General features: G+C 41.6%; 1 protein-coding gene across 1 annotated transcript in view; it reads left to right on the forward strand.

The window, feature by feature from the left end:
- The window catches only part of LOC145414951 (kelch-like protein diablo), a 278482-nt gene that overhangs the window by 24448 nt on the left and 228519 nt on the right, over positions 1 to 25515 (forward strand). Inside the window, exons 2-3 of the mRNA XM_080284363.1 lie at positions 8615 to 8899; positions 13599 to 13783. Coding sequence (XP_080140489.1) covers positions 8616 to 8899; positions 13599 to 13783 — 469 coding nt within the window. The 5' untranslated portion in view covers position 8615. The remainder of the gene's footprint in view (positions 1 to 8614; positions 8900 to 13598; positions 13784 to 25515) is intronic.

Genomic DNA, 25515 nt, shown 5'->3' on the forward strand with positions numbered 1-25515 from the left:
ATCATTACTGCAACATTTAAAGAAAACCTAACCTTTCAAAACCTTGGAAATACAATAAATATAATATACTCTTTGAATTTTGATGAATGAGTGATAGACACTGGGGGGTAGGCCACTCACGGGAACAGGAGTCAAAAGAGGCAAGAAATATGAACTCAGTCTTCAGGCAGTTTCCTTGCAGGTTTTTCCTCACCAGCTTAGTCCATGCTTTCTCCATTCAGTTTGTCAATTAACTTTTGCCTATGTCCAATGGTCCATGTTCTACATTTATCAGATTCCACCAGCAGTTATATGAAAGTCTGACTGTGTGAAGGTTTTCCACTTTTCCACCTCACCTTTCTCATTGATGCTTCCATGAACAGTGTTCTTTACTCCTATGTTTTTCCTCTTCTCTCTTTGTTTCTTATTCTTTACTCTTATTCCATCTCCTGCTTTCATACTTCCTGTCATATTTACTTATTAGTATGCCATTTCTTACAGACTTCCAATTTACCGTGATATTCACTGACAGGATCAGGAAAAATATATAGGAAAGAAAAGGGAACTGTACTTTGTTTTTCTTGATTTGAAGAAGGCCTTTGACAGAGTCCCCAGAGACTAAGGCTCCAACATGCTTGCATGCATTAGCCTTGGTCACCTAATGGTAGCTCTCCAAGCTGCTCAATCTCTGGCAGCCTCCCTATTCAGTCCCTTATCTCCAAAGTTACATGCTGTGACCTTGTCCCAGGTCTTTTTCAGTCTGCCTCTCACAGCCCTACCCCAACATTAACACTTCTCATTTTCTGCACCCAGTTGTCATCCCCCATCTTCTCTACATGCCCAAACCATCTCAGTCTACCCCACCTCATCACAACACCAATACACTCAAGTCCCATTCTTTCTTCTTAACTATTCCATCATAAACCTAGCCCCCTCCCCCCTTCAGGCTTCACATTCAAGGATGCACTGCCCAACCACCTACTCACTGTCATTTCTGTTCGTTTGAGCCTGCAAATATCCACTTCCTCTACTGCCCAGGTCCCACTACCATACAGCATTACGCTCTTAACATGTGCTGCATAGAAAGATCCTTGACTATGGGGGGAGAGCCCTCTCAGTGTCAGGAGAGGCAACAGCTCCCTGAACATCTTCTAATCACTCTTCACTCTAGCCACAGGGGTAACTCCAGTCCCACCCCCAGCACGTAATGTCTCCCAAATAACAAAACTCCTCCACACACTCGAGAGACTCACCAGCAAAATTGATCCTTTCATGCCTGACAATCTCCACATGCTCTCCCTGACACCCCGCACACATGCTTTCAGCACTATCTCTCAGTCTGCCTCGAAAACCACTACATCTCTTATGCACTGACTTGTCACAAACACTGCACAAGATGGAATTACTTCCCATGCCCTTGTGGCAAACTGCACATGGCCACTTTCCCTCTTCTTTGACAGTACTGCCGCCAACCCAAGATATCATCATCTTTGTTTTATTTGTATTTATTCTCAAGCCCTTGTGTCCCATACCATCTCTCCACTTTCTAAATCTTTCATTCACCTCCATTTCATTCTCTGCAGTCAACACCAAGCAGGAAGCAGTGCCAAAGCACTGCAAACCCTTCCTTGGCAGTCATTTTTGTGCTGATGTATAAACACAACACGATATCTAGTCAGCGATATCACATGTCCTATTGGGATAAATCAGATGAAAATTGATGATATTGTGCATTTCTTCAGTATCTTATGGGGAAAATTGCTTTGATATCTGACACACTTGCTGACCGAACACTCCCACTGGTACATCACTGCCAGAAATTGGGGTATGGGTGTACTGCTAACCAGTAGGCCTTTTATTTTATTGGTGTGTCTTCAGCAGAATATCTTCACCATCTCTCACAGTAACTGTTCTGTAAAACTTAATTTATAATGTAATAAAAATTCATCCATAAATAGGACTATCCCCAGATATGTACAGTAGACTTGTAATGGAAAAATTGGGAAGAAGCCTGATCCTATAAAGCTGGTAGCCAGTTATATCCAGTGGTCCCCCCTATTGAGATGAGATTTCAGTCAGCTGTTTGAAAATGAGTACAATAACATATTCTAGTACTAAAAATGAAAGCTATACCTGTTTTTCACTAGCTTGGCCCATAATTTTGCCCATTTGCATCTTATTTCACATCCTTGCCTTAGCATTTCTTCATGATTAGTACAGTACAGTAATTCTATAGTTTGTTATAACAACTCAGCAGTCATGTTGGGAAGAGGGTAATATGTCAGACCAGACTGTAGTACAAAGGGTAGGATATACGAATCTCGACCTGTTGTGCCCCACTTGATGGATATTGTTCGTTATTGCTGATGGAAGTTTGGTTGCCTTTGTAGTGTCTGTTAAATCATATATCCGCTATACCAGGGTCCATTATAGTGAGGGTCTACTCTCTGTTCTGTATATGTATACCAAAATAGACAACCAGAAACCCTTATTTTCTTTTCTTCCTTCAGCCTTCTTTCACTGCATTGATATCAGTGCTCTGTGACTGCATCAGATGGGATGCAGCCTACATAGATGGTGTTAGTGAAACATCAGTATTAAGCTGCTCAATATGCATCCTGCCTGAGCAGGTTCAAGTGAATAACGTTAACCATCAGCTCTTCCTACACGAACTCGCATAAGTACGTGTTGCTGCCCACTTCAGCTGCAGGCTGTATGGCCATGCATATGAGTTACAGTTGTTTAAAATCTTCCTCCTCAACTCGCTATCACTTGCCCCCGTCCTTTTAGCTCTCAGTGGGGATGCGCCCATAGTCATGCCAGTGATGGAACACTGCTTGTGTGTGTGTGTGTGTGTGTGTGTGTGTGTGCACACTTGTGCCTGCATGCATGTGTGTGCACATGCATGCAGACGTTTGTGATCGACGTGACACCTTGACAGTAGATTGCTGCTCAGGTATTGTTTTAATGAATTGCATTCTGACCACAATGATATTATAATATTATGGTGTAAATAATCCATATATTTTAGTTCAAGCATTTTACCTGTAAAGACAGTGGATATGGCCATATTTTTAAAAAATAATCATCATCCCAGCCTTAATTCACACCTAAAAGGGTGGGGAAATAAATGGTAAAAGACATTAGTCTAGGGTCATGAGGGAAAACAAACATTTATTTCATTTTCACTGTTTTCCATCCAATTTTGATACATTTCTGATTAATGAATAACTTTTCCTTCCCCATACCGTAACAGATATTAATTGGCTTTTGATTGTCACTTTACAGTACTTATTTCCCATGCAGTTTACGTTCGTTTTTCTACACTGATCAACCATTACTTTTATCATTTTCTTTACTTCTTGGCTAGTTTCTTCCCATGTTTAGTACTGTCATCATATTCCCTTTTCCTTCCATTTGAACCCCATTCTTTCTTCCACCTTAGCCAGTTCTTTCTCTTCTCATCCACTGCTCCTTCACCTTTCACATCCTTACAAATCAGATCCCATTATATCACCTCACCAGTATGTAGCATTCTTTAAGTTTTTGAATTTACATCTTGCCAAGTTGTTCTTTTCCTGGTCACAGCTCTTTGTATTACCACACCTATATGTATCATTTTGAAAGTTTTTAAATCCATTTTACTGACAGTCCATTGACCCTAACTCTTGCACTCTCTGTAGCTCATATTAATTTGTTGTTGTTCTGTGTGTAGACTTTCATTCTGAGTACTGTACTCCACCTTCCCATTCTCCACCACACTCCTCCCAATTTTTCATTGCATACCACAATCTTATGATCAGAGAAACCTTGATAAATTCATTCTCATCAGATAACCAAGAAGTATAATAGTGCTAAATATGAAAGTTGCTCTCATAGAAATAAGATGCAATACGGTATAGAGATTTAGAGTTGCTAATTATCCTGCCTAGTTATCCAACAGTCTGGCTGCACTGTGGGGTGGTACTACCACTCTGTGGTCAGGTTGTGTTAGGAAGAATTCTGCCACCACATTCCCTGCATATCATAAAAGTTGACTAAAAGGGATGGGGTGAGGGGACTAGGGACTCCCTCTTGTGTACAGTATTTATATTTCCTACAGTGAGACAAGGCATTGAAAGGGAAGGGGGATTGAGCTATTCCTGTACCCTGAAGATTGGGTCTATGAATGTGCATGGATGTAGTACAATTTAGGCTAAAAGGGAGGAGATTGGGAGAATGTTTGTGAGAAGAAAGTTTAATGGGTTAGTTTTGAGTGAAACAAAGATGAAAGGGAAAGGTGAATCTTGAAAGTGTGATGAAAGGATGTCAGTGTTGATAGAGGAAGAGTGACTTCAGACTGGACTAGCCTTGTTAGTGAGCCCGGAAGTGCAGCAGTGTGTAATTGAATTGAAGGAGATGTTATTGAGACTGCTGCGGGTGAAAGCAAAATTTGGACATGAGTTGTGGGTATTTGTAAGTGCATATTGGCCTGGTAGTGAAAGGGATGAAGAAGAGAGGAAGTTTTTCTGGAATGATGTTGATGAGTGTCTGCAGAGTTTTGGAGTAAATGCAACTGTGGTGATGATGGGAGATCTGAATATTAGAATGGGAAATGTAGCAGTTGAAGGTGTTGATATGCATGGTGTGCCTGGAAGAAATGATAGTGGGAAAAGAATGATAGGAGTGTGTGTTGAGCAAGAGATGGTGATTGGAAATACCTTGTTTGAGAAGAGAGATATTTATAAGTATACACGGGTGAGACAGGAGGGTGGAAGGTTGTTGATAGAGCATTGATGCACTGTGTGGTTGTGTCCAGGAAGGCAAGAGGAAGATTGGTGGACATGAGAGTTTTGAGAGGGGAGGGTGGAAGTATGTCTGACCCCTACAGGTTGTTAGTAGGTATGAGGTGGGTGGGAGCTAGGAGAGTTAGGTGTGGCAGGGAGGTTTTTAAAGTGAGTGAGTTGGATAATAGAGAGAAAATAATAGAGTATTAGAAGTTGAAAGATGAGTGGAACGCAGTTAAAGATCAGGAAAATGGCAGTGTGGAGGAGGAATGGCAGTTGTTTACAAGTGCTGTGATGGGGTATTTGGAAGAGGTTTGTGGTATGAGACAAGTGGGTGGTGGTGCAAGAAATGGAAGTAAATGGTGGTGCGAGGAAGTAAGTATGGCTGTAGCTGAGAAGACGTGCATATGAAGTATGGCTACAGAGGAAGGAAGAGATGTCATGTGAGAGGTATAAGGAAAAGAGGAATAGGACAAGAAGGGCTGTGCTTGATGCTAAAGTGGCACCAGATGAGAAGTGGGGTTGGTGGTTGACTGTGAACTTTCAACAGAATAAGAAAATGTATTGGCAGGAAGTGAAGAGGGTGTGAAAGGGAGAGTCTGGGAAGGAAGAGCGGGCAAAAGCAGAGGATGGAAGTATGTTATTTGAGATGGATGCAGTAAGGAAGAGATGGGCAGAGTATTGTGAAAGAGTGTTAAATGTAGAGGAGGAAAGGGAGGCTGAAATTGTGGCAGATGGAAGGATGCAAGGAATAAATGTGTTTGGAGAGCTGAATGATTCTTTGATCATGGTGGAGGAAGTGCAGGAGGCAGTAAAGAAGATGAAAGCAGGGAAAGCTGCAGGTATGGATGGGTGTGCCATGGAATGTTTCATAGGTGGTGGAGTGACCATTGTTGAGTGGTTAGTAACATCGCAGAATATGTGTTTTGTGAGCGGCATGGTACTGATTGACTGGGCAAGTGCATGTGTGATTCCATTTTATAAAGGTAAGGGTGATAAGTGTAAATGTACTAGTTTTAGGGTTATAAGTCTGTTGAGTGTTGTAGGTAAAGTGTATGGTAGAATGTTGATTAAGGGAGGTAGAGAGGGTACAGGGGGAGTGATAGGTGATGAGCAGTGTGATTTTAGGAGAGGAAGGGGATGTGTGGATCAAGTATTTGCAGTGAGACAGATGTGTGAAAAGTATTTGACAAAAGGTAAGGATGTCTTTAGGGGATTCATGGATTAAGAGAAAGTGTATGATAAAATTGATAGGGAAGCTTTGTGGACTGTTTTGAGATTGTATGGACTAGGTGGTAGGTTGTTAAAAAGAGTGAAAAGTTTAAATGTAAATAGTAGAGCATGTGTAAGAATGGGAAATTCTGTGAGTAATTGGTTTCTCGTGAGAGTGGGGCTGTGACAGGGATGTGTGATGTCGCCTTGGTTGTTTAATAATTATATGGATGGTGTTATAAGGGAGGCAGTGCAAGAGTGTTAAGTGGAGGTTTGAGTCTGCTGAATGCTGATGGTAGAGTGTAGAATCTGAATGAGCTACTGTTCGCAGATGATACTGCGCTGGTGGCTGATTCAATGGAGAGATTGAGACAGTTGGTAGAGGAGTTTGGAAGGGTGTATGAAAGGAAGAAATTGAGATCAAATGAGAATAAGAGTAAAGTGATGAAGCGTACGAGGTTGGTAGATGGTAGGAGGATGAATGTAGTTTTGAATGGCAAGTTGCTAGAGGAGGTAGAGTGTTTTAAGTATTTGGGGTCACATGTTGCTGTGGGTGGAGGAATAAATGTAGAGGTGAAGTGTAGAATGAATGAAGTAGGAAAGGTGCTGAGAGGAATGAAAAATGTGTTTAGATGTCATTCCCTCAGATTGGATGTAAAGAGAAAGTTGTATGAGGCTGTAGTGGTACCATCTGCATTTTATGGGGCTGAAACATGGAATATGGGTGTAGCAGTGAGGAAGAGTTTGAATGTAATGGAGATTAAGTGTCTGAGGAGTATCTGTGGAGTGATGTGTATGGCTCGAGTGAGAAATGATGAAGTATGAAAGAGAACTGGAGTTATGCGGGAGATGGCTGATCAAGTTGAGCAGAGAGTGTTGCGATGGTTTGGGCATATGGAGAGAATTGGTGAAAAATATAACTGGATTGGATGTGAGAAGTATATGGCTGAGGGGAAGACCACAGATAGGATGGATGGATAGCGTGAAGAGACCGTTAGATGTGAGAGGGATGTCTGTAGAGCATGGAAGAGTGGTTACACATGATAGGGATAACTGAAGAGAAATTGCAAATTAAAATATAGTGACACGGCCCTGAGGGTATATTCTCCCGCATTTGGTCTGATCACCTGATATGGTCAGGTGCGGTAAGGGTCCATTATGATGTGGCAGGGGTAAACCAGCTCTGCTGTCGGGCCCTGCTGTGGATGTCGCTGATTACACTGCGCAGTTGACCTTTGTGTGGTGTGGTGTGTGGTGAGAATCAGTCCCCTCTCCACTAGAGGCTAAGATACGAGTAAATATGTGTGTGTGGATAAGCAAATTGGGAGCGTGTCATCCTCTCTTGGCTACCCCCATTTGTGGAGGGAAGCAGCCTAGGTATGTAGATAGATAGTTATCCTGCATATAAAATTGTGCCCTTCCTTGATGGTAGAATAAAAATGGATATGTAACCTTGGTTCATCAATTCCCCGCACACGTGGGACCAATCTTCTTTACCACTTCTTATCCATGTCTCTACACCTCCAATACAGTATTTGGGGCCACAGGTAGCTCTTATGTTTTTGTTAACCCATTCAGTCAAAGTGCATGTTAATTTTGGTCTTGCTAAACCCCTACAGTTGTATTAAGTGCATATTAATACTGGTCTTGCTATATCCCGACAGTTGTATTGACCCTAGGATAGACTTTTCTGTCTTGATGAGTAAGAAATATCTGACCATTATTAATCCCTTCACTACCACAAGGCTGTCTCAGGCTCAATTTATTGCCTAGTAGTCACAAGCATAATAGTATGCCCTCAGGCTGAAGTGGTTAATAACACTGACATCAGTACATAATGTAAGGATAATTCCATCTTTTACAATATGCAATGCTTCCTGCCTAGTCTAGAATATAGAAGGAAAGGTACAATAATGATTTAGTTTACCATTGATAATCAGCTCACACCTCTCACTATGTGTTGTCTTGTCCCGAAGAAGGGAAGTTTTTTTTTTTTTTTTTAATTCTTGTTTTATTGGCACTTTACACAAGAATTAAACTGTTACACAGGTTTAATGTATCCAAAAATTCACATGAAAGTCCATAAACTTAAATCATAATAGCCTACCTCCATATTCATCTGTCCTTATTGCACTGCAACGCTTTTGTACTGTACATGACAGTGTTGGTACCATGTAAACATCTCTGTCTTCTCTATCTCCTCTGTCTCTTTCCTGTCTTCCACCCATAGCTTCCCCTCATCCTGCACACAGTTTTATCAGAGTAGTGATTCTTTGCCAGGTGCGTGCTTGCTGATATTAAATTTACAGGTTTCAAATTTATGGATGTGTGTAACACTTGGGAATTTTCTCAGCTGTATAGCAACATACTGTATAATACTGAGCTCAAAAGAATGAAGTTTCTCTCTACAGATCTCCATCAGTACTGGTCTGACATTCCTTATTCCAGTCGCTCATTTTTCCCAGCATGCCATAAGATTTGCCAGTGAATTACCTTTACTATGTAATATCTTACTCAGTAATCCTCCAGCATCCAAACTACCACACGCAGAGTATACCACATCAAATTTAATCTAAAGGTACACCTGTACTGTGATGCAGCTTCACTAAGGCGTGCACAGAACCCCAGTTAATGCATCCTTCCCTCCCTTTGCCCAGTATGGAAGGTCTGACTGAGAACATGATGAACCTCCGTGGGCAGGCAGGCGTAGGGGGCCGGGGAATGGTGTCTGGTGGAGCAGGTGAAGATGGGGTGGTGGGTGGAGTTGGGGGCTGTGGTGGAGCAGAAACCTCACTCGGTGGCCCTCCCTCCCCCACGGGACTCCGCTACTCTTCAGACAAGCACCCAAAGTTGGCCTTGGCTAATATTAATATGCTCCAGAAGAGGCGGGAACTCTGTGACGTGGTTCTAATAGTTGGTGGACGGAAGATCTTTGCTCACAGGTCAGTTTCACTTCTTTAGCCTGTCACAGCAAAACATCAGTCCAGGTTAGTTCTCAGTACAGTAAAATTAGTCAATCTGAATGATTTGGGGAGAAAGCTGGTCCTTATTATGGAAACCAGTTTTCTGGATAAATCAGGTTCCAGAGGAAAGGACACTTATACTTGTGAGCTAGGTAACTGTGGGCCTTGTTAAGCAAGGCTTTAATAGTCCAATATATGATACTGTCCATGACTTTTATTTTCCCTCTGACCATGGCTTTACTGCAATGGACAGTGAACACTACAAAACATCATAGTACTGTATATATTAATGTTACATTATGGAAAGTGGAAAAATTATCATCAGAGCAGTTGTGTACATGAGACTTATTTGACATGGCTATGGCAAGCCATAGAGGCATGCTTTATCTCCAGATTTGTGAAGTGTACATAATTGCTGTATTGATAATGCTTTCACCTTGTGTATTGTAATTTTAATATGAATGAAGACTTTTTGTGGTTTTTCTTATGCATTTTAGGAAAACCGTACAAAAAAATTGAAAATGTACGCTGTGTCAGTTTAGACTCTCTGGGCATTTGTAGGAAAGGCCCTGCTTGTGGCTAGAGTACATGTATGCATTTATCATGACCATACTTACACATGTCTCAACTTGTGAGCATCAATTAAGTGTATGTATTGCAATATTCAATATAGTACAGTACAGTATACAGTATTGTGGTGCTGGTTTCTGAAATCCATCATCCAATCCTATGTTGCCCCATGAGGAGTGTAGGAGCCTGAGGCTAGGCAGGCTGGTCCTGATATTTAAGATGAGAGTGATCAGCCTCACTCATCCTTGGGTGGCATTACATGAGCATTAAACCCCAACCATCCTTTGGATATAAACCTGCGCAGGCTCAGTCCGATTGGAGGGCCTTAATTACCCACTAAACCACCAGGTGCCTTAATCTGGTTACATGGTTACCACCCAGCATAGTAAACGGTGTCTTAGTGTACAGGAAACCATTTGGCTTGTCACTTAGTGTAGAGTCACCCATAGGCAGACAGATGAGGAAAAAGTGGAGGAAAGAAAGACAGAAGAGGGAATGTAAAGTCACCCATAGGCAGAAGGAAGAGGAAAGAATGAAGGAAAGAAACACAGAATAGGAAGGAAGGAAGAGAGGAAAGGGCAGATGACCAGAGCAGCACTACATCAAGTGAGTGGATGGTGAACACCCTCGCCTACCAGGGATATTTATAAGTGTAAACATATGAATGTGTCAGTCTGCCTCTGACCTCTGCTAGTTTAAGCAGATATACTGTAGTTTGGAGTGGTTAGCCATTCCATATTAGCTAAGCTTCATGAAAAAACAAGTCCTGATTAAGTGGGTTTAACCATATAAACTTCAAGTAATCTCCATTTTACCAAAAGTTAAGATTTTGAAATGTATTTGAAGCTTTTTGGTCAGTCAGGGATGTAACTGAAAGTGGGAATATTTTTCATAAAGGTAGGAGTTACTGTATTTAGATGCCTTGGTTATTACTGCTGATAGTAAAGAGGATGGTTTAGGAAAATTGAGGAAGTTTCCATTGTATGTGATGCCTGTGGAAGGTGGGTACATATTCCACTACCACGAATTTGGCCAGTGGCTGTCCAGATATACTGTGCAGTTTTTCTAGATATTCGGTGATTATTGAAATGCATATTGAGCTCCTTATGCAGGCCACTCGAAACACATTTTCACATGAATACAGTACAGTCAGACCCCTACTTAGGAAGGATCGACTTACGAAAAATCCGTAGATATGTGAAAAACTGTGTGTGTGTGTGTGTGTGTGTGTGTGTGTGTGTGTGTGTGTGTGTGTGTGTGTGTGTATGTGTATGGCAGTCAGTCACAGCAAAGAAGGATGGGGTCAGGTGAAGACACTGACAAAGAGGTGAGGTGATAACTGCAGTTCAGGGAAGGGTAGGGGAGAAGTGGAATAGTGGAGACAATAATGGGCTTTAATCTGGATGGGTGGAGAGAGAGAGAGAGAGAGAGAGAGAGAGAGAGGATAACACAGAAGTAGGTATGGGGTAGAGGGAAAGTATTTTGTGACCTCAATAATTATTGGATTAGGGATGGGTTAGAGAGAGAGAGAGAGAGAGAGGGAAAGGATAGCACAGAAGCAGGTGTGGAGTAGAATGGCGATGGGGTAGAGGTAAAGAATTTTGTGACCTCAGTAATTTTGGGATTCGGGTTGGGTTGGAGAGAGAGAATGCAGAAGTAGGTATGGAGTAGAAAGGCAATGGGGTAGAGGGAAGAATGGGATTAGGGTTGGGTTGGAGAGAAAGAGAGAGAGAGAGAGAGAGAGAGAGAGAGGACAGCACAGAAATAGACTTGGTGTAGAAAGGCAATGGGATAGAGAGAGAACGAACTTTGCATCCTTAGTAATTATAGGATTAGGGTTGGGTTGGAGAGGAGAGAGAGTGAGAGTATAGGAATGAGAGGTGGACTTATGAAAAAAAAAAAGACTTACGAAAGACCTTTAAGGACCTATTATTTTCGTAAGTTGGGGACTGCCTGTATATACTATAGGTAAAAAAAAGGCAATACAAGGGGTCACTGTTTGTATTCAGTAAATTTCATCTCCCAGTGATGGATGTTTTACAAGCTCTGCATATGTGTGTGTGTGTGTGTGTGTGTGTGTTTGTGAGAGAGAGAGAGAGGGAGAAATTATAGACTAAGATCACAATACCTTGTTTCAGATTGAAGTATTTATCCGTCAGTCAACATCCAATTACTTCTATCCCCATATAAACAGGAATGTAGGGTCCCAGGGCTAGGCTATGGAGTCCTAACATTTAAGGCAAGGATGACCAGCCTAATTAGCTGCTGAGTGGCATTGTACAACCTATAAACCCCCTTCACCCTTCAGATGGAAATCCCACTGTCTGGCTGGAGTGGCATAACTCTCAAGACAACCAGGTGTCATTTGGTTATATACAGTAGTTACCACTCAGTGCAGTACATGGGTTCTTGGGCTGCTGGAAATAGTTTGACTCGCCACTCAATCTAAAGTCACCTGAACAGAGAGATAATACTGACGGAGTTAGTAACTGTGTGAAGAAGTGTCTATAACAATACCATAAAAATTTAACTGCAGAACTGCAGTGGCAGAGTTTGTTTTTTATAAAGAAATTTTTAAACTGTGATGTACCGTATTTCCTGTATGGTAAGATACTTTTTTTCCCCCCAGAAAAATGCACATAAAAATCACCCTGCGTCTTTGCACTTGAAGATGAAGTTGTAGAAAGGAGTTTGCCAACTCTCACAAATCCTGGTTACGAGATACAAGCACTCACAGATCCCAGTCATATGATACAAGCATTCATGAATCCCAGTCATGAGATAAAAACACTCATGAACCCCAGTCACAAGATACAAGCATTCATGAATCTCAGTCACGAGATACAAAGCACTCACTACATTCATCGAAGCAGATGAAATCAATCTTATCAGCACAGCTACTTAGCAGACGACACCCCTCCATGAATCAACAGAATGACATCAGCATACACTGTTCATTTCAAGTTACAGGTAATAGAATATGCTAAACAACACAGCAGCAAGGCAGCTGAGAGGCACTGTGGATCACAGCCCACAGAAAAAATGATTCGAGAATGGAGGAAGTAGGAGAAGGAATTAAAGAAAACGAGAATGTGAAAATATGGACTGTGATATAAGCAAGCAAAATTTCCACAGCTAGAGCAGTATTACAATATTACTAAAGCAGTATTACAACAATGACTCTGTTGGCTGGATTGAGTAAATTCTGTTGGGGGTGTGGGTTGTAAAGGTTCATTTGAACTACTGAACATAAAACCATCAGCTGATGGGAACTGAATGTAAATGCGCCATTGCCAGCATGTTTACACGCCTTGTAGTGGCAACTACGTGTTGTTGCTGATGTGAATTTGTATAGAATTGTGTAGAACTAGGTACATACATACATTCATACATACGTACATAAATACATCATCTAATCCTGTGTTGCCCCGTTAGGAGCTCTGGAGTCTGGGGCTAGGCAGGTTGGTCCTGACTTGTAAGATGAGAGTGACTAGCCTCACACATCCTTGAATGGCATTACATGAGCAGTAAACCCCAACCATCCCTTAGATATAAACCCGCATAGGCTCAGTCCAGTTGGAGCGCCTTAATTACCCACTAAACCACCCAGCATAGTAAATGGTTTCCTGGTGTACAGGAAACTATTTGGCTTGTCACTCAGTGTAGAGTCACCCATAGACAGAAGGAAGAGGAAAGAAAGAAGAATAGAAAGACAGAAGAGGAAGGAAGGAAAGAAGGAAGGAAGAGAGGAAAGGGCACTCACTTAAGAGCAGCACTACAACGAGTGAGTGGATGGTGAGCGCCCCCACCTACCACTCTGAACTAGATACATCTAATTAATGATAACTACAGATATTTGATAATACTGTAGGTCCAATATGTGATACGGTAATTTGCAGTGACAGAAAGAAAAATGACATTGTAGAGTCACTGCCCTGGACTTGCTAGAATGATAAGCTATTAAATCCTCAAATATTTTTTCCCCCAAATATCTAGCATATTAAATGGTGCATCTTAGCACTTGTAGTGTCTATCATATGGAAAATATGGTAGTTTACCAGAGCTAGAAATTGCTCTGTAAGTGGATAATTTTCTGTATGATTTCCAGAGTGATTCTGTCAGCATGCAGTCCGTATTTCCATGCCATGTTTACTTCTGAGCTACTGGAGGCTCGGCAGACCGAGGTGCCTATAAGGGATATTGATGAGCATGCTGTTGATCTCCTTGTCAACTTCTGCTACACCTCAGAGATTACTATTGAGGAATCTAATGTGCAGACTCTCCTTCCTGCAGGTGAGTTTAAAAAAAAAAAAAAATTCATACATTCATTTTTGTTTTTTACCTTATCAGATACATATTAATTATTTTTTCTTTAATTCCAAGCTTGTTTCACAAATATCCTTGCAGCATTTGCTCAAAGAAACGTTATGTTGGTATAGAAATGAGAAAACGGGGAAGTGATAGGGGTGGTAATGGCAGATGGTGGCATCCACCTTCCACTCCATTGATGTGGTACTGCCTTCAGGATACTTACCAGACAGATCTCAGAGAGTAGTAGTGGATCACACCCTCTCAGACTTGGTTTCTCTTTTGTTTGGAGCTCCTCAGGTATCAGCCATAAACCCAATTATGTTCACTATTTACACTAGTACCTGATCATGCACATGCTGTGACTCATAAATTTTATGCTGATGACACTCAACTTTATGTGAAGATGACAGATATTAGTGATGCAAAGAATAAAATGGGATCCCTAACATCCGATATTACAATGTTGATGGCTGATAAGAGATTTAAGCTGAAGTATGGCAAAATTGAGATCATTGTTATTTTAGGAAACACAAGGGATGATGACACCAAGAGTATCCTGACTTATGATAACGGTGAGTCACAACATTTTCCTGTGAATTCTGTTTAAAACTTGTGAGTGTATTTTGACTCAAAACTAAAATAAAGTTAGTTGAAGTAAGATGTCTGAAGCTGTATTTTGCACAGCAAAAACCTATATACTGAGACAGTGGTCTTGTAATGTTGACTGTGGTATTTTAGTGAATTATGGATTGGTTTTCCAAATTATCTGTTAACCCTTTAACCGCAGGTGTCGTTCCAGAATGACATTGAAAAAACTGGACCAAACCGTGGGTGTCATTCTGGAATGCTCGTGAATATTTTGAACACCGCGTGTTTTTTCTGTGCGCCAATTGTTTCACTCAAGAGTACCTGTCGAGTTCTTTCACGCCAGCCCTCCCACACCTCCCTCCTCCCACCCCCCGGTGGCCCCCCCCACCCCTGTCCAGACACGCATCAGTCAGTATCTGTCCAGCTCTGTGCGTGACAATGGCGCTCCGTCCCGAGTCATCATCGCTCGCTTCCTTCTCGGAAATTCCTAGTGCTAGTGTGCCTTTGACCTCTACACTGAAGAAGGAACTCCCGACGGCGAGGCAGAAGGGGTTGAGCACCCCAGAAATTAGGACAGAGCTGGATAAAACTGTAAGTACAACTATGGATTGTGGCAGTGAGAGTGATACACTTACCGCAAGTACAGTAGTGATGATTATGCACTTATTGCTGGGGAACCGGTTATGGTTGAACAATTGGGCAGTGACAGCGATGAAATTGAACATGTTGTCTCCCCCCCACCGCCCACAACTTACTCTGGAAAAGGGAAGGCGCCCATGGGGAAAATGGGTGTAGCACGTGGGAAGGGAGTGAAGCGGAAAATTACGTCTCCTACACCCGGCCCTAGCAAGCATTTCCCACCACTTTCCTGTTCCCCTAGCCATATTGCCCTCACAGCATCTTCATCTTCTGTCGTGCCCTCTCCTCAGTCAACATCATCTGAGGAATATGAATTCCCAGAGCCTGCACAGCAAGGGAAGGCAGGCCGTGCAGGCCGGGTAAGCAGGGCAGGCCGGGCTAGAACAAAGGGGATGCATGGCAACCGGAGGGCAAAGCGGGGTGATAAATGGTGAAGAAAGGGAGGTCAGGTTTCACAACACACCAGGTCAGTAACCCACCTGCCTGCCCACTGCCCAGCTCCCTCCCCCTCACCACCCCCCCACTCACCCCCCTCCCGCTCACCTCCTGCCTCACCCATTGCCTCCACCTCAACTCCTTCTCACCGGGAAAAGAGTGCAATGCGACCTGACACTGCCACTGAACCACGCACCGGGAAAGTGGATGCATTTGTGTGGTCTGACAGTGCTGATTTTCAGCCACACAATCCGCCGTTTGACATAACAAACGCCGGAATACAGCCTGCCTGCCCATGCAACGAAGGAGATGACTTTGTTGACTACTTCCTGGCCTTCATGGATGACAAAATCGTGCAATTTGTCAGCGATGAGACCAATAGGTATGCAGCTCAGTGTGCAACAGAAGGGCTGGGACCTATTGGCTCACCAAAGCAAGTGTCGTGGTTGTCTGTAGGGATCAGAGAGCTGTATGTGTTCTTTGCTCTCATGTTCTTGATGCCCCATATCAAGAAACATGAGTTGGAGGAGTACTGGCTGGTTGATGACATCACTTCAACCCCAACATTCGGCAAGTACATGTCACGAGATCGGTTCCGACAGCTACTAGGATACCTGCACTTCGCTGACAAGGAAAACCCGTCCCAAACTGACCCTTTGTGGAAAGTGAGGGATTTCCTCAACAGGATTAGGGATTGATTTATGCGATTTTTCCGTCCTATGCAAAAAGTTGTCATAGATGAATCCCTGGTATTGTTCAGAGGACGTCTCAAATTCATGTAGTACATCCCCAGCAAACGTCACCGCTTTGGAATAAAGTTCTTTGTGCTGTGTGACTGTGAGACGGGGTATATCTTTGATTTCGTTATCTACTCTGCAAGCACAATGGACGTGGACAGGAACGACCCCCTTGGCTTCTCTGGCTCTGTAGTAAAATTCCTGTGGAGAGGTATTTTGGTGGGAATCATGTGCTGTACACGGACAATTACTACACAGCACCGAAACTCGCCAAATACCTGGCTGAACACGGCATCGGCACTGTTGGCACTGTACAGAGCCACAGGAAAGAGTGGCCAAGTTTCCCTGAAGCATCATCCTCATCCAAGGGAGATGTGCACCTGAAGAAGTCAAACAATCTTCTGGCAATCAGGTGGCACGACAAGAAGGTTGTTAATATGCTCAGCACCATCCACAAGGGGGAAATGAAGAGAACTGGGAAGGTCAGCTACAGGACGGGAGAGCCAATCATGAAGCCAGATGCCATCATTGACTATAATATAAACATGAGACTTGTTGATAAGTCAGACATGATGATTGGTGAGATAGACTGTCTCAGGAGAAACACCCGATGGTACAGGAAGGCTTGCCTCCACATGCTCGATATGTGCATGCTCAACGCCTTCCTCCTCTACAAGACACAAGTCGGGGGCATAAGGCAACCATCCCTGAGACAGTTCTCCAAGACTGTCGTGCAGCAGCTGCTTGCAAGATTTGGTCAGGTGACGGCATTGGTCCCAAGGCGACACTCTGACACACAACCTGACCGTCTTGAGTGCCGCAATTACATGAGCCGGCACCAGCTTGTGAAATTGCCTCTCACTGCAGGCGGCAGGTTGTCACAGGGCCGCTGCAGAGTTTGTCATAACACCACACGGAGGCCTTGGGTGAGAAAAATGAGCACACACCAGTGCCAGGAATGCCAAGTTGCTCTCTGTGTGACTCCATGCTTTGCCGAGTACCACTCTCTGAGTAAATACTGACAGTGACAGTGATATACTGTGATGCGACAGTAACGTGCTTTACCAATAATTGTATAAGGGATAATGTAGTAATAAGGGATATTTTGCCTAGAAAACAATGTAAATATTGACCAGTATAATAAGTGATATGGTAATAGGAAAATCTGCGGCACTGCTGTGATTCTGTGATGCGACAGTGACGTGCTCTACCAATAATTGTATAATATAGTAATAAGAGATATTTTACCTAGAAAATTATGTAAATATGGCCAGTATATAAGTGATATGGTAATAGGAAAATCTGCGGCACTGCTGTGATTCTGTGATGCGACAGTGACGTGCTTTACCAATAATTGTATAATATAGTAATAAGAGATATTTTACCTAGAAAATTATGTAAATATGGCCAGTATATAAGTGATATGGTAATAAGAAAATCTGCGGCACTGCTGTGATTCTGTGATGCGACAGTGACGCAATATAGTAATAAGTGCAGTTTAAATATAATGTATATTGCCCAGATTATATGTAAAATAGTAATAGAAGTTAGAAATAATGAAAACATCGCCACTATAGTAGGACTCGCGCACGTTTGCGGCTGTGGTGTGGCCTGCACCTGTGTACAGTGTTGCCACGTTTTCTATACCGTTATCTCTCTCTCTCTCTCTCTTGGCGGGAAATGTGAGCCACCCTGAGTACTTTTGATTCTTTTATAAGTTATTTATAATTGTGCTTTCATTTGTTAATTTGGTTTTGTTATATTTAGTGATGCCGACAATGCATTCAATGCATGCCCCTCTCCTGCCCCCCTCTCTCTCTCTCTCTCTCTCTCTCTCTCTCTCTCTGTAGGGAAGCTATCTGTCAAGGTCACCGACTGGGTGTGGAAGTGTTGCCGCTCGCGAGTGAATAATGTTTTTTTTTTTTTTTTTTTTTTTTTACTTCGGTATTGGCATATGCCTACTATTTTGTCCTACATATTAGCTTATGATTATAAATGTGATTATTCCTCGCCCTTAAAATTATGGTAAAAGCCAGTAAATGTGAGCATTTTTCCCAAGCAACACCTGTACAAGCTATGGTTGGGTATACGGAGGGGTACGTACTTTATTTTAGGCCAGATGGGTGTGTAAGTGTTGCCACTCACAAGAATTACATGAATTATTTCTTTTACTTTGGATATTGGCATATTTCTTCTTTTTTCAGGCTCATTATCTTATATCCATAACTGTGATATTATTACCCACCCTAAAACTACGCTAAAAACCATTAAAAGTGACTACAATATCTTTTAGCAACACTGTACAATATGTATGCCATGTTTCTGTGTTACTGTATAAATATTTTATGCATAATAAGATTACTGTTGATTCATCCATCAAAATACACAAGTGTAAGTTTTATTCATCTGAATTTATCGAATTTGTGATGCCTTGTACATAAATAGCTTCCGTTTCACATCGCAAGTTGGGGAAACGTGGCACCATTGTACACAGGTGCGGGCCACACCACAGCCGCAAACGGGCGCGAGTCCGACTATAACCAGACGTCAGTGAGTGTGTGATGCCGCAGTGACGTGCGGGCAATTACAATGCCTTTTACCTACCTCAGTGAACACAGAGTGGGTGTTTATCGTATGTGCAGTGTTCATATATGTTTATAGTACTATTATCAGAGAGTGGTTGGCATTTGGTACTGGTGTGTGGGTCGAAAAATAGTGATTTTACATCGCTCACTTCTAACGGCACTGCCCGTCCAGTGAAAGTCCACAAAGTCGTGAAACCTACATCACTGCAAAGCTGAAGGTTAGTACTTTCTAATGGTACCTTATTTTTTGCTCTAGCTTTGTTCTCTGCAGAGTTATAAAGGTTTAAAGGTTTGTTTACATTTTGTTGGAACCCCCGCGGGAGAGGCCAGTCGGGGCAAAACAATGCCCGCAGTTAAAGGGTTAAAGAAGGTTTATTCTGCCCTAAATAGTGCAGCAAAGCATATCTTTGTTCTCCCCTCAGCATCCCATGCTGCCTTATTTTTAATTGATTAGCACTGGCTGTCATTAGAAGTCTAAAATAGAATTTAAACTATCATGGTTTTCAGGCTTCTTGTGTTTGGTCTACTAAGTGTTTTGCTGAATTGATGAAAGTTCCATCAGCATGCCCTGGTTCCCTGGAGCTGTTCATCAGTCATCTTTCTTAGATCATTAGCTTTCCAGTGTGGCCCATATATTACATATTTGAATACCATTACCCATAGACAGTTGACTACTCTTGAATCATCTAAGAGGCAGCTGAAGGTCTTTTTTTTTTTTTTTTTTTTTTTTTTTTTTTAAAATAAATAGACGGTACACTCATTGTTATGCATTCGATTGCTGTAATGATCAGTGAAAATTTGTGCTTAGTTTTGGGTTAACATCCATCCATCATTTAATCCTGTGTTGCTTCATGAGGAGCATAGGAGTCCGGGGCTAGGCAAGTTGGTCCTGACATTTAAGATGAGAGTGGCCAGCCTCACTCATCCCTGAGTGGCATTGTGTGAGCAGTAAACCCCAACCACCCCATGGATATAAACCTGCACTGGCTTAGTCTGATTGGAGTGCCTTAATTACCCACTAAACCTCTAGGCACCATAATTTGGTTATATGGTTACCAGCCAGCACAGTAAATGGTTTCCTGGTTTACAGGAAACCACTTGGCATGTCACTCAGTGTAGAGTCACCCCCAGACAGAAGGAAGAGGAAAGAATGAAGGAAAGAAAGACAACAGAGGATGGAAGGAAAGAAGGAAGGAAGAGAGGAAAGGGCAGGAGCCAGAGAGCCGCTCTACAATTACAAAAATTTCCTATGCGATTTTTGTGATGACCGTGCACAATGATCCCGTGTGGATGTTCTGGCACCTGTGCAGGCTGACTGCCATACGTTTGAACTCAAATGGCCACCCCATGTTTAAATGTGCAGAACCCCTTTCTGAGGCCTCTTTGCATGTGTCCTTCATCCTGCCACCCCTTTGAAGTCCTAGTGTCAATTTTCTACTTCCTCAGCCTTGTGTTTTCCATGTTTCACATCCATTTTATGAATTCAAGGCCATTGAAGCATCATTGCAATCACAATAAGACTGTGCAGGTGCGTGATGAATAGTGTGTTGTGCTGTATTAACCCTATCATGTTTTGCGACTGGGCACTTTGTGTCTGTACTAGAGTCAGCCACTCTTAAGCTGACCCACATCATCTTGGCACGCTATTCTTCTTTGATCCTACTGTGTAAATACTTTTCAAGACAGAATGTTGGTTTTGGTGTCACTTTAAAGCTGAATAGTTTTACTCTATCGTAGTATGTTAAAAAAAAGAGAACAAAGAAAAGTGTCAAAATGAGTTAAAGTTAGGTGAAAACCAAAAATTTTATACCTTGCCATAGAAAAATATTTGGTAAAAAGAAAACTAATAAAGATACAGTGGGCTCGCACAGTGCGCGAGAGATTGGGCGGTGCACGAGCTCGCGCACTGGGAATTCGTGTACTAGGAATACATAATCTTATGGGAATAATTACATATGGGCGGTGCCCCCTCATACCTGGACATTTTTTGGCCCTTAGAGACATAATAAAGGTCATATGTTTCAGACATTGTACTAAAGCTATAGCTACAATAACAAAAATATGGGTAGTCACCTTAACAACAGTAGACAACAGGCCTGATGACCTTAAATATCAGGGGTTCCGAGGCGCGGCAACACTTACAGCGCCGCACCTCCCACCGCACCAACACTTCCCTCTGCAGACTCCTCTTGATCCCCTTCCCCAGGAGCATCAAAGTCACTCACTTTGGCCATAAACCCTTCAAAGTCCAATGCTGACACTTCTGACATTGCATCCTCTTCATCCTCAACAGGAACAGGAGCCGACGATGTCGATGGTTCCGCAATTTCACCAACTTGAGCCCGCTGTGTGTAGCTTGTCATGAGCGTCTGTCTTCTCCTGTTTATTTCTTCCCTGTGCCTGTCTGTGTAGAAACGAAAGAGTTTGTCGATATCAACCAGAAGTTCCTCCGTTCTTAGGTTGCTCACTTCCTGTTCCTTCACCTCTTTCTTGAGCTTATCCATGGCAGCAAGGATCTGGCTAATGTTTGACATACAGAGCTCAGTCCTGCCTTCCATCACGCTAGGCTGCTCAACTTGACTCTGTCTGGCGCATCAACATGACGACACGTGACGCACTTTGTGAGGGGTGGTCGCGCACTAGTAGAAAATGGCATTTTTGAGCCACTCCTTGCCTCTGTCTCGCGTTCTGTGCGGTAAACTCGCGCATTAAAGGGTTTTGGGTTATGATTTTTGGTCACTCGTGCACAAGGCGAATCGCACACTGCGGTGACGCGCACTGTGCGAGCCCACTGTATGTAAATCTGGTTTAAACCATGCAAAACTACAATAAATTACTTTTACAATGATATATAGATTATGGTAATTTTTGCATTATATTGCGCGGTAAAGTGAAAGGAAAGAGATGCGCAGTTTTATTTTAGTCTCGGCCGCATATTCGCTTTGCAATCTTTTTCTTTGATTGGTTAGTGTAAATACACTTTTTATGATAGAATGCTGGTTGTGGTGTTATTTTGAAGCAGAATGGTTGTACTTTATCGAGGTGTGTTAAAAAAGAAAGAAAACAAAGAATATAAAAAGTCAAAGTGACGAGTTGAAGATAGGCAAAAACCAAAAATTTTATACCTTGCTGTAGAAAAATACTTGCCAAGAGTAAAGTGATAAAGAAACAAAACCATGAGTCAGACTAGCTATGCAGTACTCACCAGGGATAGAGGAACCATTCCTTTACATCAGGGTCGAGTCTTTTTGTTATGACTCATAAACGTGAATTATGATGAATATTTTGCAAAAGTTTCTTAAAATGACAATTAAAAGCATCATTGGAATCTCTGAGGTTGGATTTGAAATTATCAAAATAGTCATTTGAATCTCTAAGGGTTAATTGGAGAGGTAACATTTTTGTGCAAAATACTGAAACCAGTGACTTGGAAAACATGTCATGTATACTGAGTCTGATTTATTCTCTAGTAACCTGAACTTTAGCACCTGCATGAGTGTTATAGCAAGTGTCATTAACTTTTTTTTCCCGTACTTCATAAGCCTTGACTAATCTAGAAATTTTTAAGGCATAAATATTTTACTACCTGTCTGCCTGTTTGCACAGACATAGTCACCTGATTGTAGGATGATGTCGCATTGCTGTGCTCCTTTGATATTTTTGTTTGGGAGTAAAGGCTTAAACATTGTTTTACATTTTACCCTCATTTCATGTTTGGAGTATTACCAAATATTAAGTACTACTGCTGTGTACAGTAACCTCTCAAATAATGCCAGGGTTAGGTTCCTGGAGAGGTTGCATTAGTTAAAAATGCACTTTTTAAACATAATTTTCCCATAAGAAACAATGGTAATATTGGGGGTTACATTCCTGGACTCTGGGAAAGTCTACCCATTTGAGGAGTTATGGTACTCTAAACTTAAAAGCAACAGTATTAATTTGAAGGAAAATCCACGTAAAAAACATGAACAGTATATTTGGGGAGAAGTAAACAACATGTACTGTAAGCCCTTGTTGGGCCGAAGCGTTGTTTACATCTCCCCAAATACATACTATTTTCGTTTTTTACGTGGATTTTCTTTCAATTCTGCTTTATTCACGGCATTGTGAAAGTTACTTAACATTAGTACTGCATTAGTAGGTCATAAAAACACTACAGTAAAAGCAACATTTTCATTACAGTAAGTAGGTCACAAATAGTAACAACACACAGCCTCACTTCATCTTTGCATCACTCGTCGTCTGCTGCTGTCCCTCCTCATCCCGCTACCTCACCTCCCGCTGCTCCCCACCCTAAATTTGTTGTCCCTTCTCGCTTTGCTGACCTTCCTCTTCCTCTGACTCCTGTGCTACTGGTGATGAATCTAACTCCCTTAAGTTTTCTGTTTTCTTCATAAACAACTGCTCTATCTTGGTGTAAGTGGTTTTCTTCTTTCTGTTCTGCAGCATCAAGTTGTAACAATTTAGATCTGCCATCACTTTCCTGGCCAAATTTTGTCTGAAAATGAGCCAAATTGCTCAGAATGGGGCCAAACTTCATTTTCGAATACAGTGAATCCTCGAAATACGAAAACCCAAAGTATGAATTTTCAATAGTACGAAATTGATTAATATAGGACAAATTCCACAGTACGAAAATATGTCTCAATGATATGAAAATCGATACTCGATACGAAAGGAAATGCAGAGATAGCCTGATTATCCAGACTATTAGATGTGAAGAAGTGCCTGAACAGTCTGAAATCACGATTAATCTGGCAGAAACAAAACACAAGTACTGTTAGATTGATTTATTTACCGGTAAATGTACAGTGAAAGACACAACTATCTTCCCAGTTCAGTCTGAAGAAAATTTACATCAGGTGAAATACAATGAAAATCCTGTTTCTACTAGTGCGTGTTTCAAATGGTTCGATTTTTCCACGCTATATTCGTCAGACTTTGGGAAGATACTCGTGTCTTTCATTGTACACTTGAAGCAGTAGAAAGACCTTACCAATTCAGTTTATAATCCTTCAGCTTGTTTCTGTAATTTTCTGACAACTTTCAGTTTGGCAAATTACTTTTTCTTGCTGAAAAATTTCCTTCCCGTTATTATCGTCACTTTCCCCTACAAGCATTTCCAGCGTAATGGAAGAAACTCAACGTGTGGGGTTGCCAGATTCTTGTGACCAAAAGTAGCGGAAACAGGTCAGAAGTAGTGAATTTGGGTATAAAGTAGCCCAACATAATCATGTGCAGTATATATACATGTCTATCCATGCAGTATATATATATATACCTATCTATCTATCTACAAAAATAATTTAACTTTGCACAACTTACTAGTTGAATGCTGCTCTAGTGCTCCTGTAAGGTTGTTCGAAGTGATGTAAGCCTAAATTTAACACAGAACTCCTTAATTACTGCATTAACTAAATTTACTTCTCTTTCCTTAAATTATTTCATTTCCTTTACATTCTCATAACTAAGGTGTTTTCTTCATAACAAAACATAACTCTTACTGTTTAACGAAACTATTTTTGGACCTACAGGAAAGTACTTGCTTGCACATTTCATTATAATTACATGTTTAAATCATTAAGGCTCCACGACCACATCTTCACAGCAGAAGATCTTTTGCATCCACGACTCGTGGATGCAGAAGACACGACTGACTGGTGTGGTAATCTCACAGGTTCAGTTCGAGTTAAATAGCCAATCAGGGATTAATACAAGAGTGCAGGAAATTTAAAGAGGGATGATATAATATAATACATTATAAATTATTTCCTTTGTATGTCTTCAAAAGGTAATTATATTATATTTTAAATGATACAAATCACAAATCAATATTTGACTTTCATCTCATTAGTAGCCCAAGTTAGCCCAACTTATTTTTAAAGTAGCCCCAAAAGTCGCAAGTAGCGAAATTCAAAATTTAGTAGCGCAGGGCTTCCAAAAGTAGCCCAATTTGCTACTTGTAACCCAATCTGGCAACCCTGTCAGTGTGCTCAAAGGTGGATATCGTTTCCCAATTTCCCGACTGGAGGTTAGGTTAGGTTAAAATTATTAGGTACAGATAAACTCGGTTTGGCCAGGTTTAGTTAAACACTTAGGGAAAAACAGTCCTTTCCGCCAATATGTTAATGAAATAAACAAGAGTTGTTACACCAGAACAGCTAAAAATGACGAGGAAACAGATTTAATAAGAAATGTTTACTTTATTTACCAACCCAGAAACAATCTGAAAAATATAACAGACTATCAGGAAGAACTGATTTTGTAAGGTGCTTTTACTGTTTAAAGTAAAACGTATGTTTAGCCCCCTCAATGGCTGTGGGTTCAGATATTTGCGTGCTCCTGCGGTCGGCCTTGGGACCATTTTTTCAAAGTTCTAAAATCAATTTTTTTTTTCTTACATATGTGAAAAGACCCGTCTGGCACACCTGGCTTTTTTTTTTTTTTAATTGTTTTTCCTCTAAACCCATCCTGTGATTTGCTATGATTTGTGTAAGAATGAATAAAATTAGGATGCGTGTTACATCAGCATGTATACATCGGCTGAAAACATCTGGGACGAAGTGAACTGTGAACGCCAGACTGCTTGAGGTGGTAGAGTAGGGTTGTGTAAACACACCAGTGACCCTCATTCCCTTCCCATAATTGCTCGCAGTTTTTTATAGCTCACCCTAAATCAGCGTCACTGACACCAGTACTGTAAGGCATTGTTCAGGGCCAGCAGCTATGA

This window comes from Coenobita brevimanus, chromosome 101 (assembly GCF_032717465.1).
Source record: "Coenobita brevimanus isolate Jiangsu-jjx chromosome 101, ASM3271746v2, whole genome shotgun sequence".
Taxonomy (NCBI): domain Eukaryota; kingdom Metazoa; phylum Arthropoda; class Malacostraca; order Decapoda; family Coenobitidae; genus Coenobita; species Coenobita brevimanus.